Source organism: Pyricularia grisea, chromosome VI, assembly GCF_004355905.1.
Source record: "Pyricularia grisea strain NI907 chromosome VI, whole genome shotgun sequence".
Taxonomy (NCBI): domain Eukaryota; kingdom Fungi; phylum Ascomycota; class Sordariomycetes; order Magnaporthales; family Pyriculariaceae; genus Pyricularia; species Pyricularia grisea.
Window position 1 is genome coordinate 1,018,611 of NC_044974.1, and position 19,363 is coordinate 1,037,973.

Here is a 19,363-nt window from a genome sequence, read left to right on the forward strand (position 1 = left end):
TGTCAGCCTGCGTCTTACAATGTCATCCTTTGCCTCCCAATTGTGTTTTGTTTCTAGACGATCGGCACCCATGGTTCCTTTTGTCTCGTATCTTCAAGATTTTATGCCTATGTGGAGCGATGATGCTTACCACGACATCATTGTTTACGGTCGGAAACTTGCGGTTGATCAATTGTTATTTTTGGTATTGCCGGGCGCCTAATAAGGAATTTGACCTCATTTGTCGGTGCCGCATGTCTGCTGTCTATCTTGATTTGCCGAAAAGGAAAACAAAAAAAAATAAATAAAAAATAAACCAAGGACACAATCCAAAAAAAAACAAAAAAACTTGTGCCTCGTAACCCCTCCGTTCTGGGGCGCCGCAGCTCGGCAGCTCAGGTATACAAAGTTCTCGGGTCCGTCAACCTAGCAACATCTGAAGTGCGAGCTTGGGGTTAAGCAGAACTTGCACCGGCGCAACCAAAAACGCGTCCTTTTCTTCTATGACGACGGGTGGTTCCCGGTGATGAGGGTCTCCAGCTTCTTCACGTCGGCGCCGATCACCTCGTCAACCTTCTCTCCATCCTTGAAGAGGAAAAATGTGGGCATGGCACGAATGCCGTACTCCTGGGCGACCTCAGGCACTTCGTCGACATCGACCTTGATGTAGTGGATGTTGGGGAATTGGGTGGACCAGCTGAGGTAAAGTTCACAGTTAGCGCCTGCAAGATTGTACATTTCAATAGCGCAAGAAGCTGGTTTCCTGCTTCTCTATAGATGTATTTCGGCATGAGAGAATATACAAAGGATCAACAGAAACTTACTCCTTGACCTTGGGAGCAATGGCCCTGCAAGGTCCACACCATGTGGCGAAAAAATCGACGAGGACGACCTTGTGAGACTTGAGGGCGTCCTTGAACTCCTGGGCTTTGGTTACTTCGTGAACAGTCATTTTTGCGGCGGTTGATCTGAATCCTCGTGTGGTTATTGCTGATTGCAGCGTGGGCGACGATGTCTGGAACGCGGTATTGTTTGCGCTTTTGTAGATGGCAGCGGGTGAGGGGCGCAGCTTTGGGAGGGGCAAGTGTGACGATGATGCAAGCGATCGGATTTGAAATAAAGCGCGGCTTCTGCTGATGCAAGACATGGCTGCGGAGTTTGCGTGGGGTCCGACTGCCGAGGGGCGGTTTTTGATAGGTGCAATTGACTTGCGTGACAGCTAACCTGTAGCTGTAGCTGTAGTTGCGGTGCGCGGCGAAAGGGTTAAAAATTTGTTTGTCAAGCCGACTGGAACATTACGAAGCCGCCGCTCCTGAACCTTCCATGCTGCATTGGTAAGGTGCGCGTGGTTATTAGTGGGCATTGGAACTGATAAGATAAGCACTGACGCAGCGACTTGGTAGCCACTCAGTAGTCAGTAGTACTATGGTACATTGTCCAAGGCTGCAAGGCTTGCAAGGGTAGCTGCGGTTCTGTTGTGTAACTTGTGATCGTAATTATGTGGATACCTGACTAGGTAGGTCCGTCCTCGACCTTGACAAAAATGGTCAGTCAACAACAACTTCCTACGCTAATCATCTGCGCCAGGAACAAGACAAGGTACCTACCTTACTTACTACCTACCACTTAAACAAAACCAGCCAAAGTAATGAGTACAGTCATGTCCCCACCAGAATGACCTGGTCTATACCTTGCATCGGAAAGGGAGACCCATCAACATGCGCCGGTTTCTGGGCCGTCCCCCGATAGACCATGCGAACGACTCCATTACGAGCTCGCCAAACCCCGCCCTCCCCGTCGTCTACCGCCTCTCCGCTTCACAAGATGCCGTGTTCCAAGCTGGCGTGCCAATCGCAGCTCTCGATCGTTCACCCGATGGTCGCTCTGCCGTGCTAGGCGGTCGACATATTTTGAAGATTGTCCGCTTCGACGGTTGCAACATTGAAGAGCATGCCGACCTGCGAGCCAGCTTGACTGGTCAGGCGGCGCGTGCAAACCCAAGCGCAACAGCTTCGGTCGGAGATAAGCTCTCCATCAAGGATGTCAAATGGGCTTCTTCCAGCGGCGGCGCGCAATCCCTTTACACGGCTTGCGGCAACGGCAAGATATTTCATTATGACATTACAAGGTCTTTTGGAGCCATCGGCAGGGCCGGGGCGGCCCTAGACACCATCACGATCCGCGAGGACACGCGCCAGGTGAACGCGCTCGACGTGAACCCTCACAGGGACTCGTGGCTTCTCTCCGGTAGCCAAGACGGCTTCGTGCGATGCTTTGACACGCGCGACCCCATATCGATCAACCGCGGTGGCCTTACCTTTCGGCAGATCCACGCCGGCAAGTGCAACGATGGCGTGCGCCACGTCAAATGGTCCCCAAAGGAAGGGTTCTGTTTCGCATGCGGTACCGACAGCGGCGTCGTCATGAAGTGGGACAGCCGCATGTCTGCCAAGCCTGTGCTCAGGATCAACGCCCACGAGGCAAACCGTGCGTGCACCACAGTGGCGTGGCATCATGATGGTGAGCATCTTGCCAGCGCTGGTACAGACAGCAAGCTGCACGTCTGGGATGCTTCTCCCGGCGCCGACAAGAAACAGAAGCCCAAGCTTTCCATCACGTTGCCAGCACCGGCGGCCGCAATGACTTGGAGACCGGGTCAGTGGTCTGCCACAGTCCAGGGACGAAGAGCGGCGCAGATTGCGGTTTCCTATGACACCAGCAGTGCAGGGAAACGTCATTCCAACGCTGTTGTTCATCTTTGGGACTTTGCCCGCCCTACAATGCCATACAGAGAGGTGGACCGATTTGATATTTCGCCCATGTCTCTCCTTTGGCTCGATTCTGATCTGCTCTGGACAGCCGGACCTGATGGTATTTTCAGTCAGTGTGACGTTGCATTTGCCCCTAAGGTCATTGACCGAACTCCAGTCTCGGCGATGGCTTTCTCTCCTCGTGGTGATGTCGTCATGTTACTAGATGAACGGACCCAGCCCCGTCGACCTCGCCTGCCAGCCTCGCTCCACCGCATGGACATGCGTCCGCCGCCAGCTGACTCCCCCAATGAGCTAAGTGGCTCCAGCCCTGTCGCCAACATGTTCAGCATGGGTCGTAGCGATTCCGAGGACGAGGTAGTTACTAGCTTCCTCGGTCCCCGGAAACCAGAAGCACCGGCGGTGAGGAGCAGACGAGCTAGCATCAAGTCGTCTCCAAATACCGTCAGCACAACACCACCATCAACAACTATCTCAAATGAGCCTGCCGTTGCCTTGGAGCCTTCGCTCAAGGTTGCCGGTCTCTATAAAAACCACCAGTCTATGGCCATCGGACACGTTCCGGCAGCGCCTAGAGTCGACGTTTACCATTTTTTGTCTTCGCAATATCTCGAGACTTTGTCAAAGGAACTGCCATTTAATCCACAGCCTGGCAGTAAACCTATGGTTGACCGAGTAGTGGGCATACTACGGCACTACGCTCGAGCAGCTGATGCTGTCAGTCAATTTCGCCTAGCACAGACTTGGCGAATCCTTGCCTTTGCCATGGACCTACTTCTCAGAAGCAGGGCCCAGTATCACCTGGGTAGGAGAATGAACCAGGCCAAGCTCAGGTTGGAATCTAGCAGAGAAGAACGCGCAAATGCCAAGGGAGGGGCACAGCCTCCTGCTAGGAACCCAGTCACCAGCAACGAGCTCACACCTCGCCAACAATACTCTATGGGCACGCCTCGTCCATTGGCCAGGTCTCTACTAGCAGAAGAGTTTGAGAGCACCTCCAATGTGCCGACACCATTGGCTAGGCCAGTCAGCGACGCTACTGCTCGTCAACAAAATCAAATGCATGAAAGCCCAACAAGCTTGCATCATGTCGGCGACAGACTCACGTCCATATCAGATGTCGAGAACCTCAGTCTTCCACCTGCTGTCCATCATCGTTCGGATTCACCAATCCAGTCGCGTAAGCGTCTCGACTCGATCCCATTGTCCGAGGTGAGCAATAGCAGTGATCATACCCAGCATTCCATTACGGAGGGATACGACTTCTATGACATGGATGCCATGGCAAAAGCAATGGATTTACCTCCTGGCTCTAGGAAGTCCTTGGGTTCAACACCGCTGCCTTCTGATTATGTAGAGCCCAAGTCACCAGAGAGTCAGAGGCATAGACCTGTGCTGAGGCAAGACTCGACGGAAAGCATGGGCAACATGTTTTACTTTTCCCAGACCAGTGGCGGAAGTTTACCCTCTACGAAACAGTCAGTCAGTCCTGAAGTAAAGGCTGGAGCCGTCCAAAGGGGCAGACATCCAGCACCTACCAGTGCGCCCTCTCAGCATCAAGGGAGTCAGAGTCCCGTCACTGGCGAGTTCCACAGTCGAATACGGGGCAGAGACCTTTCGGGCTCTCCGAAATATCCTTCGTTGAAGCTCTTGCACCAGCAACGCACAATGCGTCCGACAGGTGCAATTAATACTCAGACTTCCGATGAGTACAATGCAGATAATGTCATGGACAGCCAAACCACCTTGGACAGTCAATCTCCCAGGCAGGCTGCATCTGATGGGCCTCCCACAAGTCTTCCCGCATCTATAGATCTGCCCCTTCCAATCCCTAATCTACGTACACCGAGTGAAGATGAAGAGTCCTGTAGTATCATCGAGGGCGACTACTTACCGTGGCAAGACGACCCTTCATACCCCTTTCCCACCTTACAACCTGGACAGGAATCAGACCCACCACTCGATAATTTTCGTGCAACGCCTCTGCAACCATATGCACTACTTTCTCGTGCGCTCGATTTTGAGAAGAAGCATTCCGCGCTGAACGCCTCTGCAATGATATTATTGCTCAGACCTCTCGTCCCTGATGGTCTGATAGACGTTCATCTCGCCACTTCCATCCTCCGGCAGCACCACTCGCGGCTAATGGGCATGAATCTATTCGTCGAGGCTGCGCTCTTGCGCAAGCTGTGCGTTAGAGGCTGGCCTGGAGGTATCTTGGAGAATTACTGGGTCGAAGGATACCCGGCCGTCTTTGCACAGGCGCAGCAGGGTGTTAGTGTTGCGTACCTATGCAGCAAGTGCAAGAGGCCGCGCGAGATGGACAGGTCGTCAACGTCAAGTGACACAGTATGGAAGCCGTGCAAGAAGTGCCAGACCCCAGCAGGACCCTGTTCAATATGCGGACATCGTCATGTTACAGCTATTGTCGATGACTACGACATACCCACATCAGAAGGACATGGAGTAGGAGATGGCAAGTCCCAGGAGCAAGATAGCACGGGATCCGCCACTAAACCCTCCAAGATGCCTCCCCTTTCTACATGGTGGTATTGCCCCACTTGCGCACATGGCGGCCATTCTTCGTGCATGTCCATATGGCATGGCGTTTCGCTAAACTCGCGGCAGGCAGATGGTACAACTGGCCTTATTGATGGTGTAGCTGAACTGGGTGATACATTTCCTTATTTGGCACCTGAGATGATCCCAGGCGCCGGAATCTCGGATGGATGCTGCCCTGTCGATGGATGCGGCCACGCCTGCCTCCCTGGGCGATATCGCGCAGAGTCCACAGCCGCGAGGACTGAGGAGGTTAGCCGCACTAGCCTGCGGGAAGCCGTGGCGGCCGCGACGAGGGCTTCGTACTCTGCCGGACCTAGCGCCCGGGGCTCACCGGTCCTGCCACCTGGTGGGGGTCAGCAACCTCAGCACTTGGCGGGTCTGAGCGATCTCAGCCTGGCCTTCGTCCGAGGCGATCCGCACGAGGCGCCACAGAGCCGGGCCGTTGATGGAGTACGTGATGCCCTCAGCGGGCATCTCGACCGCGCCTTTGCGGCCGGGGCCGCGGCCAGACGGGGAGGGAGCATCTCGTTGAGCTCAAGTCCTGGGCGCGCCGGGGGCATGCTTGGCGGCGGCTCTGGTCCTGCAGCTAGTGGGCAATTGCCATTTGGGCATGAGCGGGAGAGGAGAAAGAGTGTCAAGTTTGCTGGGGCTGACGAGAGGAGATGATATTTTGGACTTGTTTTTTTTTGCATTTTCAGGAGGGTGTATTACGAATTCTACGCACAAGCAAAATTTTTGCTGGCGGGTGTTTCAATTGCAATTGGATACTTTTGATTCAAACATCACCTACCAAGTTTAATTTCGCAAGTACTACAACACTGCCTGCTTTATTGTCAGTTTTTTTTATGTTTCCACCATGCCTTCTTGGCTATTTGCAGTCTCAAAGCCCTTTCAAGACAAGACATGTGGGCGCACGCGATGCTTGTTTCTTGGTAGGATCACTGTTATATTAGTAGTCCCTTTTCAGCAAGTTCAGCTGCCGAGCAGTCAACTGCATGCAGCTCCGATCTCCACAACAAGCAGAAACTCGCGTACAAACATTTTACTGGGGGATTCGGCCCTCCTTTCTGAGCTGATGGGGCACATCATTCGATTCTCAAACCACCAGGTCGGGTCATACAGTCGGACCAAAAAGCATTGCTCCGAATATCAAGCTTTTTCTGAGGGCCCGCTTTCGCCAAGCTGATGAAGGGAACGAGGGCCGAAACTCCACGAATCCTCGAAACTCTGGAGTCTTGTCAAATCTTGGTATTGGGCCTTCAGGATGGAGCTACGAAAATACATTTACTGGTACGGCACATGACGGACGAATCGAGTTTCGACGCTGGTGTTTGGGCAGGACTGCGGCACCGTCAGCGGCGAATCAGCCCAGAGACCAAGGCTCAAACGACAGCACCACTTACAATGAGTGTTGCTGACTGTGCCTCTTTTTTTTATTTCCTTGGCCGCCACTCGAAGACATGTTGATGGTGTCAATCGTGCCTCATAAGCCCGTCCATTAGTCGCTCTTGGGATCAATTTAGGGACGCAACCAACACCAAACTGGTTAAACAACCCAGAAAATGGATGAAATTCACATCTCAACGCTTGCAAGAGGATTCGATTGCGTGTTCTCGGGTGGCCAGGGCCGAGGGCTGAGCCGCCTTCGAGCTGATCTCGCAGAGGACCTCCTCAACCGAAGAATACCGGGAGCTCGTGAACCTCACCTTTCCGCCAAGGCAAAGCTTCGGCAAGAGCGGCGCCTTGGCCTCGTCCTTGGCCTCGTTGGCGTTGGCCTTTAGGCTAAATGTTCCTGAAATCCCAATTGGACAACAGCATTGGTACGCTCCGCACACAAGACTCTTAGCCTTGCTGTCCGTGGCTCTGATAGGGGAGATTTACATACTTTGTGGAAAACCCAAGACTTACCTGCAGTTTCGCTTTTGGATCAAATTAAAGAGGTATGATATTGCCATAGAGATCTATTTTTTTTCGTTTTTGTGTACGACACAATCGATCCCTTTGCCCAGCCAAAGCCCAGCCTAGCACGGCTTCGTTTCCTCTTTTTTCCATGCACTCTCTACCTATAGCATTCAGCCGGCCGCTTGCTCCGGAGATCCCAGCCGAAAAAAAGAAAAGGCAGCGCCCAACAGACAACTTGTCTATGCTTGTGTATCCCAAGATTGGATCTATGCGTTGCCCGCCAGTCTAATACCCACACCGTTTTACCAAATAGTTCCGTCGCCACAACATGGGACCCGGCTGACATTAACCACCCCTGGCTCCCAAGACGGAAGACAGATGCGAAAATTCGGAGTGGCTACTGGGCTAGATCCCTGTTCTCGGTTTCCCCGTGTTTTCTGCGGTTGGCGTTGGGGATCCCCCAGATATAATTATGGGACGTGGAGAACTACATCAAACGATTGTTTCTTTTGTCTCTTCTGGTCTCTCATCCTCTTCCTGTCTGTCCGTTCACGACATCGCGGCAGCTCTCGAGCTATAGTTGTGCAGCTTGATCTCTGATCTTAAGTTTTGTCTCTTTGTTGACGACAGAACCTCAAGTTTCCTTTCTGTCTTTTGCTTCAAAAACACCATCATCAGACGTTCCTTGGCAAAAGGCAATACCCGTCAAGATGGGTTTGTTCTCCAAGGTCAAGTCTCCCAAAAGCAATGACGCCAACCTGGCTCAGGCCGTCGAGGAGGCGCCGCAGTTTGAGCGGGTGACCTGGTGGAGGGAGCCTGGCCTGCGTTCCTTGGGCTGGTATGCCTTCATCCTGTCTATCGCTTCGGCCAGTACCGGTTACGATGGGTAAGTCTTTTGGTGTTTTGTGGGCTCGCAATCAGGAGATGTCTTGCTGACTTGAGTTCCTCTTTCTCTAAATAGAATGCTTCTGAACTCTATCCAGAACTTCGACAGCTGGAGAGATCAGTTTGGAATTGCCCGTGACTCGGACATGAGCACTTACGGTCTTCTTGGATTCCTGGTGGCACTGTACCAGATTGGAAGTGTCGTATCAATTCCCATTGTGTAAGTGTGCTACATTTTGTCTGTGTCACTTGAAGTAAAAAAAGAAAAAGAAAAACACTAAAATGACGCGATACTGCAAGTCCTTTCGTACTCGACCGATGGGGTCGCAAGTGGCCCATCATCATCGGAGCCGTCATCACCACCGGCGGTGCTGTTCTTCAAGCCTTCTGTCACACACTACCTCAATTCATGGGCGGACGTTTCCTGCTCGGATTTGGAAACTCCTTCTCCCAGATGGCTTCCCCCATGCTCCTGACCGAGATTGCCCACCCCCAGCACCGCGCCAGGTTGACTACCGTCTACAACTGTCTGTGGAACGTTGGCGCCGTTCGTAAGTAGCAGCCTCGTACGCTCGCCTTTGATGGAAGGGAGAAAGTATGCTGACCAGATAATTAGTGGTTGCTTGGACCGCCTTTGGCACCGACACTTTGAATAACGAGTGGTCCTGGAGAATTCCTGCATTCCTGCAGTCAATTCCGTCCATCATTCAGCTTCTTGGCATCTACTGTAAGTTTTTAAAAGCTTTGCTAGCGTAGCAGCTGGATCTGCTCCCCAAACCCCTTCAACGAATTTGTGAAAGATTTCAGCTTCTCTAATCAAGACCTGATAATGTGCTCAGGGGTCCCCGAGTCTCCTCGTTTCCTCATTGCCAACGACCGGGATGACGAGGCCCTTCAAATCCTGGCCAAGTACCACGCCAATGGTGACACACAGAACGCTACCGTCCAGTTTGAGTTCCGCGAGATTCGTGAGACCATCAAGATGGAGCAGGCCGCAAACAAGCACAGCAGCTACATGGACTTTTTCCGCACCCCGGGCAACCGCTACCGTCTCATGATCCTGATCTCGCTCGGACTCTTCTCCCAATGGTCCGGAAACGCCATCATCTCCAACTACAGTGCCATCCTTTACGAAAACGCAGGCATCACCGACTCCACGGCTAGGTTGGGTGTAAGTTGATGACTGTCACTTGTGACCTAAACAGAGAATACAGCATTTACTGACGAGATTTCAATTTTTCTTACCATCTACAGCTCTCCGCCGGTAACTCCATGCTTGCCGTCGTCGTCTCCATCACATGCGCCATGTTAGTAGACAGGTTTGGCCGTCGTCCGATTTTCCTCATCGCCACCGGAGGCATGCTCGGCACCCTCATCATCTGGTGTCTGTCTTGCGGCCTCTACGAGGAGCACCGTACTGCGGGCTCCGACATGGCCCTCGTCTTCTTCATTTGGCTGTTTGGAGTCTTTTACGCCATCGCATGGTCCGGTCTCCTCATCGGCTACGCGCTTGAGATTCTGACATATCAGCTCCGCGCCAAGGGAATGATGGTTCTCAACTTGGTCATCCAGCTCGCTCTCACCTTTAACAACCTGGCCAACGCGCCCGCCCTGAAGCACTTTGAGAACCACACCTGGAAGCTGTACCTCATCTACACTGTAAGTCGAGACAAGTCACCTTTTCCCCTTCTGAGAAAAAAAAGAGTTATGAGGTTTTCAAAGTCTTGCTGACAAAGAAAAAAAAAACAGTTCTGGGTTGCTTTCGAGTTCGCCTTCGTTTTCTGGAAGTACGTCGAGACCCGCGGCCCGACCCTCGAGGAGCTCGCCAAGGTCATCGACGGCCCCAACGCCGCCGCCCCCATCCTGAACCTCGAGCAGATCGAGAAGGAGACCCACATGAACCTGGACCGCCCCGACAGCACCGAGAAGACGGCTCCCATGGAGACGGCTGCCAGCCGCGTCTAAACATTGGCTCTCAATTGCAGTTTCTCGTTCCCTCTTCGTCTGTAGAACCGAGCTTGCCTTGTAGAGGTTTTTGCTTTTTGCTGTTTTGACGGCAGAGGAAGAGGGACGTTGGATGAGAAGCCTGTTTTTTGCTACTTTGTGGACGTTATTTCTTCTCTGCCTTGAGCCTATGCGGCGCTCCCGCCCTTATTTTGTAATCTGACTTTTATGCTCTTCATATTTTTTGAATGCGCACGTTTACCCAAAATGGCCATTCTATGCATTATACCAATCTTTTCTAGCCGTCTCAACTATTGCTCGATTGCCGTGATACCTCGTCCCTTGCTTGTACTATGTGCATAAGACACGTTACATGTTCAACACCGTTCAAATGATGTACTACGAAATTTAGGAGGTTTGGCTTGGTTCAAGATAGTTAGCAAGTCACCAACCATGTTATTTTCGCTTGATGAATTCATGCATGCCGGAGCCTACGCACCCAACCAAGTAGGCTGCAATTATCAGTCGTAGGTACGTATTCCCATTTCATCGTACTAATAATTAGAAATTAACAGACATGCGAATGCAAAAGGTTATGTATGACATTATGATTATTCTTTTCCACTCAAAAGGAAACGAGACCATATCCCCCTTCATTCTGTTCGATCAATTCTTATTTGTTTGTTACCAACCAACTTCACATCTTAAACTTCAGTCTCGATCCCAATATGCTTGTCTCCATGCTTAAAAGCCCCCTGCACAGTGCCCTTGAGCCTGCTGAACTTGCTACCGAGGTGGTCAGCCTCCCTGGCGACCCGCCACTGCATCACGCCCCGATGCTTCCGGTGCAGCGACCGATGGTGGTCCTTGTACTCCCTCAACTGACTCCTCAGCCCAGTGTCCGGATCGTCAGGAGAGTTGTGACCTGGCGCCACAACGCTGAGTGCCGCGTCCGTGCCGCCATTTACAGGTGATCTGAAGATGGTCTTGATCTTCTTGAACCGGGACAGCGAGAGTCGCGGAGACTGCCCGTTTGACCTTTTGAGCCTGTCATTGTCGTCGTCGTCGCTGTCTGAGTTTTCCGATTCCGAGTCGTTGGCGTGCGTCTGCAGCTTTTTGCGCGTCTCCTTTTCCTCGGCGGTCTCCTGGTCGTCCTGGTTGTTGTCTTCACCCCGGGCCTCAGCACCTTCGTCGTCACTGCTGTCACTGTCATCCGAGTCGTCGCCCTCGTCGCCATCTTCGTCGCGCAGGCCCTCGTCTGTGATGGTGTCCAGACACTCCATGACATTGCGCATGTCCGTGTTCTTAGACTTGGAGGCGTAGCTCTTGTGGAAGCCCGAGAGGCCGCGCCAGAATCTCAATGTCATGACGACCTCCCCCAGGTGGGTTTCACCGTCGTGCATCCCCTCATAGTCACAGCAAGACTCAGCTCGCTTAAGCGCATCCTTGGAGCCCCGCCATACCTTGAGCGTGACCTCCTGCTCCTCCTCATCCACAAGCTCATGGAGCCACAGCACCGCGAATGCTGCGGTGCTGTTGGCGATCAAACCGTCTTCCCTGAACTCGATAACGAGACACGATGCGTAGCGTCTGCGAACTGGAAGGAATGCGCCGTCCCGATGCTTCTTCTCCTTGGGCTTCCACTCTCCAGGACGACCGTCGGATCCGTTCTGTCCGTGCCTGCCACCGCGCGGGTAGAGTTTGATCCTGTCCATATTCGTCCGGACCTTGATGCGATTCTTGCGAATGTCGGCAGGCAGAGCACCGTAAACCTTGGACCTGATGCCATCCTTGATCTCGATGGTACCGTAGTTCCATCCCAAAAGGTTCGGCGGCAACTTCAGCTCGACGCTACGCCATACCATGCTGACCCTCGCCCTGCCGTAACCGATGCCGCCGATTAGGGGGAAGTCCTCGTGTAGCTGGCTTCGATTTGCAAAGACCTTGGCAAGGGGTAGGAAGATGAGGCCAAGGAGCGGGTCATCCTCCCGTTCACGGGAATCTCGCACCGATATCATGACCTCGGCGGTGCGCCAGTCCTTGACGAAACGCTCCGTTCCAGCGTTGAAGAAGGGCTTTGAGTTTTTGGGCTTGGTGCGAGTCTTGTAAATCTTCCTGTGATTAAGTATGATGGTGCAGTAGCTGTCAGGCATGTCGTCCTCGTGCTCCGATTCCTCAGCGTACTCGATCATTGTTTTCCTGTCCTGCCGGCTTAGTCGCTGCACCTCAAGGCCGGTGATGTTGTGAATCTGTATGCTGAGAATGCCCGAAGGATTGTCCTCGCATGGAGGTGCAGTTATCATCATGTTGTCCTCAATCTCTTTGTAGTCCTGGGCCTTTTGCTGCTTGACTTCGCTGTCATCAGGCGCCTTGCCCGACTCACGGAGTTTGTACTCTGCCGTCTCCGACACATGCTCTTTGAGTTGAGCTTTGGATCTGATCTCTGGGTTGTAGGTTTGCTTCTCGAGGATCTCGTCCGTAATGCGAGTCTTGGAGAAGTAACCAACCGACCAGGTGAGCGTCCCAGGCATTTTTTCATCCGTGTCCTCGCCACAGAACCTGTCTTCTCGGTCCTGCATCCGATTCACGGTTTCTTCATTGGTCATAAGATACTTCAAGTCGATCTCTACCCTTCCCAGGTCGTCATCGGCCGTCCATCTATCAGAGTCCCAGAGCTGCAAGCGCAGCTTCTCTTCTGCATTGAGCTCTTCGGGCGTGACGAGGATGGACGCCCATTCGTGCCAGTCGGGGTTGCGCTCCTTCTCGACGATTCGCGTTGCCGAGACAGGCTTGCCGAACTTTCCCCAAGACACCGTCACATAGGCATCCGATGTCGACTCGCTGAAGGGACCCAATCCAGTATCACCTTGCCTGAAGCCGCGGGCCTGCTTGATAAAGATCCAGACAACTCCGCGCGCTGTCGTGTCCTTTTTCCAGTCTTCGCCAACAAGCATGTCTTTGAGGTTCAGAGTAAGACTCTTTGGTGCCACGTACTCCGCCATGGCAGCGTCTATGGCGGATTGCACAAAGGACGAGATCAGGGGCACATCCATGATGTTGAGATTGTGCTTTGACAGGGGTACGCAGGACAAACTCGCCTTGGGCTGGCCAAGGAATGTCATGGTGCACAGGTCAACAAACGGCGGATCAGGAGTAAGCTGAAGCCGAAGCCTCAGGGTGGCGATGAATCCTCTGACCTCAACCCAAACGGGTACGGCGAGACCGCCAGGGAGGTAAAACTTGAGGTACAAATGGGCGTTCTTGGATTTCGACTTGATTGATTTGCCAGAAGAACGGCTGCGATAGGCCACAGCAAGTTCTAGGTTGACAAAATCGCCCTCCTCGGCCATCATGCCCGTCCTGATGGCGGATGGGTTTGACTCTTCTTTCTTTGTGAGCGAGTCCGGACCATCCATGTCACCTTCTCCATCGCGTCTTCCGTTGTGGTCTTTTCTCTCAATGTTTTCATCACCGTCGGTGTTGGGAATGTCGTTTTGGGACTCGTGCTGCGACCCATCCTGTGACCCTTCGCCAGACTGTTCAATCTTGCCGTCGGCTGACACAGATTGGCTTGCTGCGCCCGTGGGTAGCCACCGTATGCCTAGAATGCGGACAGACTCACTTCCTTGGCCCATGTCGTCCACGCTGACCATCTTGATGACCTTGGGCAGGGAGGCCTGCATGACGTCCTCGATCATATCAATCATCCCCGCAAACAAGTCCGGGTTTATCAGAGGCCAGATCGAGGCCACCATGCTGTTGAGCCACTGGACGGATTCTGGCAGCTCTTCTTCCGAGTCTAATACAACAGCCTCTTCACGTTTTGCTGCATCCCAGGTCTCGTCATCGAACAGCTCCGAGACCTTGTGACGCATCCAGTTGCCGGTACCGATAACAGCCGCAACCACCAGACCTCCAAAGACGGCCATTCCTGCGCTGTTGGAAGTAATGCGATATATGGTTGCCAGAAAGCTGCTGGGAGCCTCTTCGGGTGGTTTAGACGTCAAGAAAAGCATCAGAAACGCCGTCAAACATGAAGTCACGATCAAGCCCACAACCATAGCCTTCTCATGTATCTTTTCCAGCTCTTGTTTTAGATGGTCAAAGTCTGGCGGTGGAAACAAGGCTTGCATTCCATTGTAACCACGCTGCGAAAAGTCACGTTCATCCTCCAGATCCTCTTCTGACTTTTCGCCAATGGTTTTCTCATGTGAGAGCCCGGGTTGTAGATCGTTGCCCGCGCTTGAATTCAAGTCCTTGTCCGTTCGGTCGTGGATAACTATGGGAAGATGTGTGATTGGATCTGTGACTTCTCGTCCGCCGCCCAGCCTCTTGGTCTTCTTCATGGCCTTGCGCTTCTCCTTGGGGTCCAGGGCGCTCGCAGCAGTTTCGGTTGCTGACTTTTCCGGTTTTCCGTTCTTCTTGCCTTTGCCATGCTTCTTGAGCCCACCATGGTGGTGGTGACCATGACCGTTACTGGATTCGTCCTTGCCCTTGCGATCAACGTTGCCATTCTCCTCCTCCTCGTGATCTTGGTCGCCCTCCTGGTCATCATCACCTCCGTGGTCATACCGTCCAGTAGGGCTCTCGTTCCTCGGCCTGTCTGCTCGGTGCCTGTTCGTGGAAGGGTATGGATCATGGTCTGCACGAGGTTTGTCTTCGTCCTTGAAGATGGCCTTTACCGAGTCGTACGCCCGCCTCGGCTTGGAATCATCCTCGGGTCCGTGTTGAGCAGCTTCGGTCTGTTGCTGCTGGCTCTCGAGCTCCTTCCTGTGCTCGCGGTAGCTGTGGATTGTAGGTATCGGGTGCCTGCCTGAGTGCGGCTTAGTGTAGAGTCGCCTCCCGAGACCGGCCTCTTTCTCGAAATCATCAGAGGGCGCCATTGTTTGGTGTCTCTTGTGGGGTGTCTTCTTATTTTTTTCTTTTTTTTCTCTCGTGTTCTTGTGTCGAATTGAGTATTACATGTGGCTGAAGGATGCAAGGTTTACTTTGAACTGGATCAGTCTACAAAACCATCCAGAGCAAGCATCTCGGCTGAGGTTATCGATATTCCCAGCCTTAAAACCCACTGTTGGCAACAGCAACATGTATGACGAAGTGACAGGGTGTTGTTCTCCATTGCTTGGGATTGCTTGGTTTTATTTTATTTTATTTTCCCACTCGACGTGCTTGTGGCTCCAGAGGTCTGGGCAAGCTGGGGAAGTTGTTGGGTCTGGACCAAGGTCTGACGAACAGACGGAAAGTTGGAGCCTTATGAGGTCATCCGACAGCGAGAACATTCTTACTGAAACATGATTTCAGTGCACCAAATCCATTCACCGAGCGAATGACGGCAGTACAAGGTGCTGATCGACCCCGCAAGTGGGCCTGGGCGAGTCGAGGTGCCCAATCAGCACGGTCATTTGATCGGCAATACGGCATCTACAGCATACGTCAAAGTAGCAAACATCATGTAAACACAGTAAGTATTGATGTGAAGATAATCACACTCGACTTCAGGAAGTAACAAGCTTTGTGCCCACAAGCTTCGCTGGCCGCTGGGGTTTTTTTTTTCATATCAGTCACGATAAGTGAAATGAACTTGATCAGCCAAGTCGGGTTCGTCCGAAGTTAGCTGAGAATCCCCACATATCATCTTAGAAATACTATGGTAAACTGGGGTGGACACATAGATTCAGTACAAGGAAGGAGCTATCTACAACAAAAAAAAAAAAAAAAAAAAAAAAAAAAAAAACGGCTTGGCAAGTCAACTTGCAAATGTCGTCTTTTCCCCCAATGCCAATGGCCCCTAATCACGCAAGATGTATAGGGATGTGGCCTCGCGGTTTGTAGTTGAGTGAAAGTTCAACGCTGTCAGACAGATAATAGTAAATAATTAATTCTCTTATGGATTGCTTTCATCCAAACTATTCCAAGACACATCTTGCTATTTAACGTGATTCCTTATTTTTCTTTGGCTCATACAGTCACCTCATCCGCATGCTGCCCCCTCGATCTTCGTCTGAAAAGATTGCCTATACCGCGTGCCATGGGCTTCTTCTTGCCTAAGACGGTGGTATCTCCTGGGCTTGACGTTGTTGGCTGCATGCTTGTTGCATCGATTTCTTCATCCTGACTGTCCACTTTGATGTCTTGGTGCGCATGATAAACAGCCCGCGGTCTCGCTTCGTTGTGCGTATTGTTGTGACCTATGTAGTGCTTCCAAAGGCCGCTTACTCTATTAATGTTAAACGCGATGAGGACCAGCGGCACTGCGATGGCAGCTGTTACGGCGACTACGTGGTGAAGATTAGTTTCAAGGCCGGACCAAGTTGGAGAACCTCGAGTGTGAGGATCACATACTTATGTACATCAGCGTCCAACTGAGACCAAGCCTGAGCTCGTTCTCATCGTCTCTTGGAAACTCGATGATTTCCAGTGCGAAAAACGACGAAAGAAAAGACATGGGAAGCTGTGCACCCCAGTCATTCCAACACAGTCAGATTCTCATACCTCGCCTCAATAATACTTGGCTGTCCGTATCCTAGCAGGGCTAGTGGCTGACTCGACTTACGAAGATTATAGTAACTATGGTGAAAACCATAATGATGTTCCCCTGTCTCGCAGTTTCCTCTGCTTGTTTGCGCGTCCATTGTGCCTCGGCCAGGTTTGCCCCTCTTTGTTTGAGATCGAGTAGATTATACACCTGTAGGCGGAAGTCTAGTAAGTAACTATCTATTGTGAGGAATTTCCGTATGGAAAAATGTAAGAGAAAATGGAGCGGACCTACATTCCTGGTGATCTCCTCGGCATTTTTGAGGAGATCCTCAACACGGCGTGAATTGACGCCAACCATACTCATCTTGATTGCATGCCCCTGTTCCTCGTGGTCTAGCTTAACTGTATGGGATGTTTCTATAATGAGGCTGAGCTGATCGGCCAGTAACCTTTTGACGATTTCAAGCTCGCTGATGATTTTCTTGGTGTCAAGTATGAGGCTCATCTCCTCCTTGATGATGATCTTGAGCGAATCGCCTTTCCCTTTGGCCTCTTCGACACGCTTCCTGAAGTTGTCGACAAGCATCCGCTCGCGTGATGCCTGCTCAAAGCATCTCGAAAATGTAAGCAGCTTTCTACAGCGGTTTTCCATTGCTAGAGCGGCTTGTGTGGGGGGAGAGAACAAACTGACAGCATTGCTCACCGCCATGGCGTATATTTCGAGCAGGCCATATTTTGCTGCGCCTTGTTGGACTTGCAGCGTTTGCCCAAGACTTTTCCTTGCCGTCAAAGCGATGATGAAAGGGATGATCTTGGCAGTCTCATCCAATTCGGATATCCATGGGTCCAGGTCGCTGTCCACGCCACTATAATGATGAAGTTCCCGGCCCAGGTTAAAGGTTGTGGATAGCGGTCCCGTATCGGGTGAAAGGCTAACCAGAGTGCCAGTGCCATCCAGTTCTATTGTTTGCCACAGATCTCTGAGCCTATGCAAGTCTTACAAGTAGGGAATCTGGGCTCGACCTACCATCATCGATCAAGCATAGCCAGAGTTGGCTCACAACGCAGACAAGTTTATCCCCATCCAAGATCGCGCCCTTTTCACCTCCTTGCCACTGATAGAAGACTTGGTCGCTGGAGCGTGACTTGATTTCCTGCGACAGACTTACATCGCGCCCGTACCTTTCCAATAGTGTCGGCATGTATAATACGTCCTGGCGACTACTGTAGGTGTGGATCAGGCGCATGGCAACTTCGTTATTCATCTGCTCTGGTATTGAGGGATTATTGACCTTGGACTTGGCGCTCTCCTCAAGCGGTTCCCACGTATTCTTATAATATAGAGAAGGGCACGTCGTCAGGTACGGCACCGCGATAGTCATCCCGTTCCATTTTTTCGGCGGATCCGACATGGTAGTGAAGGGAAGGACGAGCTTCGGTCTCATGCTTCCAGATAGCGATCGCTCTAGCTCATCTTGAATCTGTGAATGTTCCTCCCTCAAGCGGGGGATGTTTCGCGACTCTCTTGTAAGCTCTGTCCACCGCTGGACGAAATAGGCGCGGATTACGTTTTGTAACCAGACTTTGTTGCATACTGGCAGGTGCAACCACCTGAATCCACGCCAACTATCAATGCTTGATGGCAAGCCCCGGTCTTCACGCCACCAAGAGCTTTTCATGTAGTCCATACCCTTGCCGTACATGACATCGGCGACACAGAGTCCATTCTCATGAAAGCTGTGGCACTTTGGCAAGTACTCTCTCTTCTTCACATTGCTTTTCTCGGATATCGGCCATTGATTTTGAAGGCCCTTCTTGCTGCGATCCACCAAACATTCGCGAACGTAAATCGGTGTTTCTATGCATACAGCGAACTCGTCATCCGTCGGAGTCGTTAGCGTCATCAGCTCTTCCGGTTTCACCGGCGTGCTCACGACGCCTTGCATCGGGGACGACAATAGGCGCTGCATCTCTACATAGGCCCGAGCAGCATCCTCTCCTCCACCAACAGCGTCTTGCGCGTGGGTCAAGTGATGCAGCCGGAAGATGTGCAGTGCTAGTTTTCCATTCGAGTCCCTAACATGACGAATGTCTTGCGCACCGCCTTGGCTACCTGTGTGCTCAGCAGTGTGTAGCAGTAGCAGGATGACGGCTTTCTGGCGAACCAAAGAGCCAACAGACTCTGTCGCCGCTGCGGCATAATGCAAAGCCGTCCATCCACGTTCGGCCTGCCTCGGGTGAAGGTTTGTGGTGGCTGAGCGACAATCTATATGGTCGACGAGGAACTGGACGAGGTCAAGGTGAAGACCCGCGGCAGCAACGTGAAGAGCTGTCAAACCCGACCTTGTTTTGAAGTTTAGGGGCTGGGTCTGAGCAAGCTCTTTCATCAGCTCGGTGCTTCCTGTCTTGGCAGCGTGGTGTATTAGAGTTGGCAGATAATCATTTTCTTGATCGTTCTCGCTTCCTGCGTCTTCACACTCGAGTTTGATGCCGTTTTTCAGAAGTTCTCGCAGTTCCAGTAAAGCGGGAAAGTCTGATGTCGTGTTTGCATCACAGGATTGAATGAGCTGCAGGAGTTTGTCCCGCAGAGAATTTGTAAACATCTTTGCGCAGCTCTGCTGAAGCTATAATTACTTTTCCTAATTCATTTAATTAAGTTTAGCTGCTAGCAGCCCTCTAAAAACTGTGACGCTATAAATCCGGGGTATCTTATGAGGGATGATTATTTTGTCTCGCCCTGATCTTTTCATAAAACAACAGCCTCCATCCCCGCACCCACTGCATAAGCGGCTCGCACAGCCGTCAACTATTGGTCAAGTTACGGCTCCGAAGGTAGACAAAAG

The 19,363-nt window shown here is 52.0% G+C and overlaps 7 protein-coding genes across 7 annotated transcripts; 3 read left to right on the forward strand and 4 right to left on the reverse strand.

Annotated features, from left to right (window-relative positions):
- Nucleotides 1-480: 480 nt before the first annotated feature.
- On the reverse strand, nucleotides 481-931 carry PgNI_11431 (uncharacterized protein; the record flags this gene model as incomplete). Its single annotated transcript, XM_031131398.1, has 2 exons — nucleotides 481-676; nucleotides 804-931. 2 exons carry the CDS (start codon nucleotides 929-931, stop codon nucleotides 481-483), a joined length of 324 nt encoding a protein of 107 aa, XP_030977047.1.
- A 766-nt stretch (nucleotides 932-1,697) lies between these two features.
- On the forward strand, nucleotides 1,698-5,978 carry PgNI_11432 (uncharacterized protein; the record flags this gene model as incomplete). The annotated part of the gene is made up of 1 exon (XM_031131399.1): nucleotides 1,698-5,978. One exon carries the CDS (start codon nucleotides 1,698-1,700, stop codon nucleotides 5,976-5,978), a length of 4,281 nt encoding a protein of 1,426 aa, XP_030977048.1.
- Nucleotides 5,979-6,892: 914 nt separating this feature from the next.
- On the reverse strand, nucleotides 6,893-7,267 carry PgNI_11433 (uncharacterized protein; the record flags this gene model as incomplete). The annotated part of the gene is made up of 2 exons (XM_031131400.1): nucleotides 6,893-7,094; nucleotides 7,221-7,267. 2 exons carry the CDS (start codon nucleotides 7,265-7,267, stop codon nucleotides 6,893-6,895), a joined length of 249 nt encoding a protein of 82 aa, XP_030977049.1.
- Nucleotides 6,975-7,684, forward strand: PgNI_11434 (uncharacterized protein; the record flags this gene model as incomplete). Its single annotated transcript, XM_031131401.1, has 2 exons — nucleotides 6,975-7,252; nucleotides 7,528-7,684. Coding segments are annotated over 2 exons (435 nt in total), but the record flags the coding sequence as incomplete, so codon positions are not given.
- Nucleotides 7,685-7,809: 125 nt separating this feature from the next.
- On the forward strand, nucleotides 7,810-10,064 carry PgNI_11435 (uncharacterized protein; the record flags this gene model as incomplete). Its single annotated transcript, XM_031131402.1, has 7 exons — nucleotides 7,810-8,100; nucleotides 8,176-8,319; nucleotides 8,400-8,650; nucleotides 8,716-8,826; nucleotides 8,921-9,270; nucleotides 9,354-9,758; nucleotides 9,849-10,064. Exons 1-7 carry the CDS (start codon nucleotides 7,925-7,927, stop codon nucleotides 10,062-10,064), a joined length of 1,653 nt encoding a protein of 550 aa, XP_030977043.1. The 5' UTR covers nucleotides 7,810-7,924.
- A 683-nt stretch (nucleotides 10,065-10,747) lies between these two features.
- Nucleotides 10,748-14,926, reverse strand: PgNI_11436 (uncharacterized protein; the record flags this gene model as incomplete). Its single annotated transcript, XM_031131403.1, has 1 exon — nucleotides 10,748-14,926. The coding sequence occupies one exon, from the start codon at nucleotides 14,924-14,926 to the stop codon at nucleotides 10,748-10,750; it is 4,179 nt and encodes a 1,392-aa protein (XP_030977044.1).
- Nucleotides 14,927-15,814: 888 nt separating this feature from the next.
- On the reverse strand, nucleotides 15,815-19,123 carry PgNI_11437 (uncharacterized protein; the record flags this gene model as incomplete). The annotated part of the gene is made up of 5 exons (XM_031131404.1): nucleotides 15,815-16,318; nucleotides 16,386-16,494; nucleotides 16,597-16,728; nucleotides 16,813-17,480; nucleotides 17,548-19,123. The coding sequence occupies 5 exons, from the start codon at nucleotides 19,121-19,123 to the stop codon at nucleotides 16,002-16,004; spliced, it is 2,802 nt and encodes a 933-aa protein (XP_030977045.1). The 3' UTR covers nucleotides 15,815-16,001.
- Nucleotides 19,124-19,363: the final 240 nt, after the last annotated feature.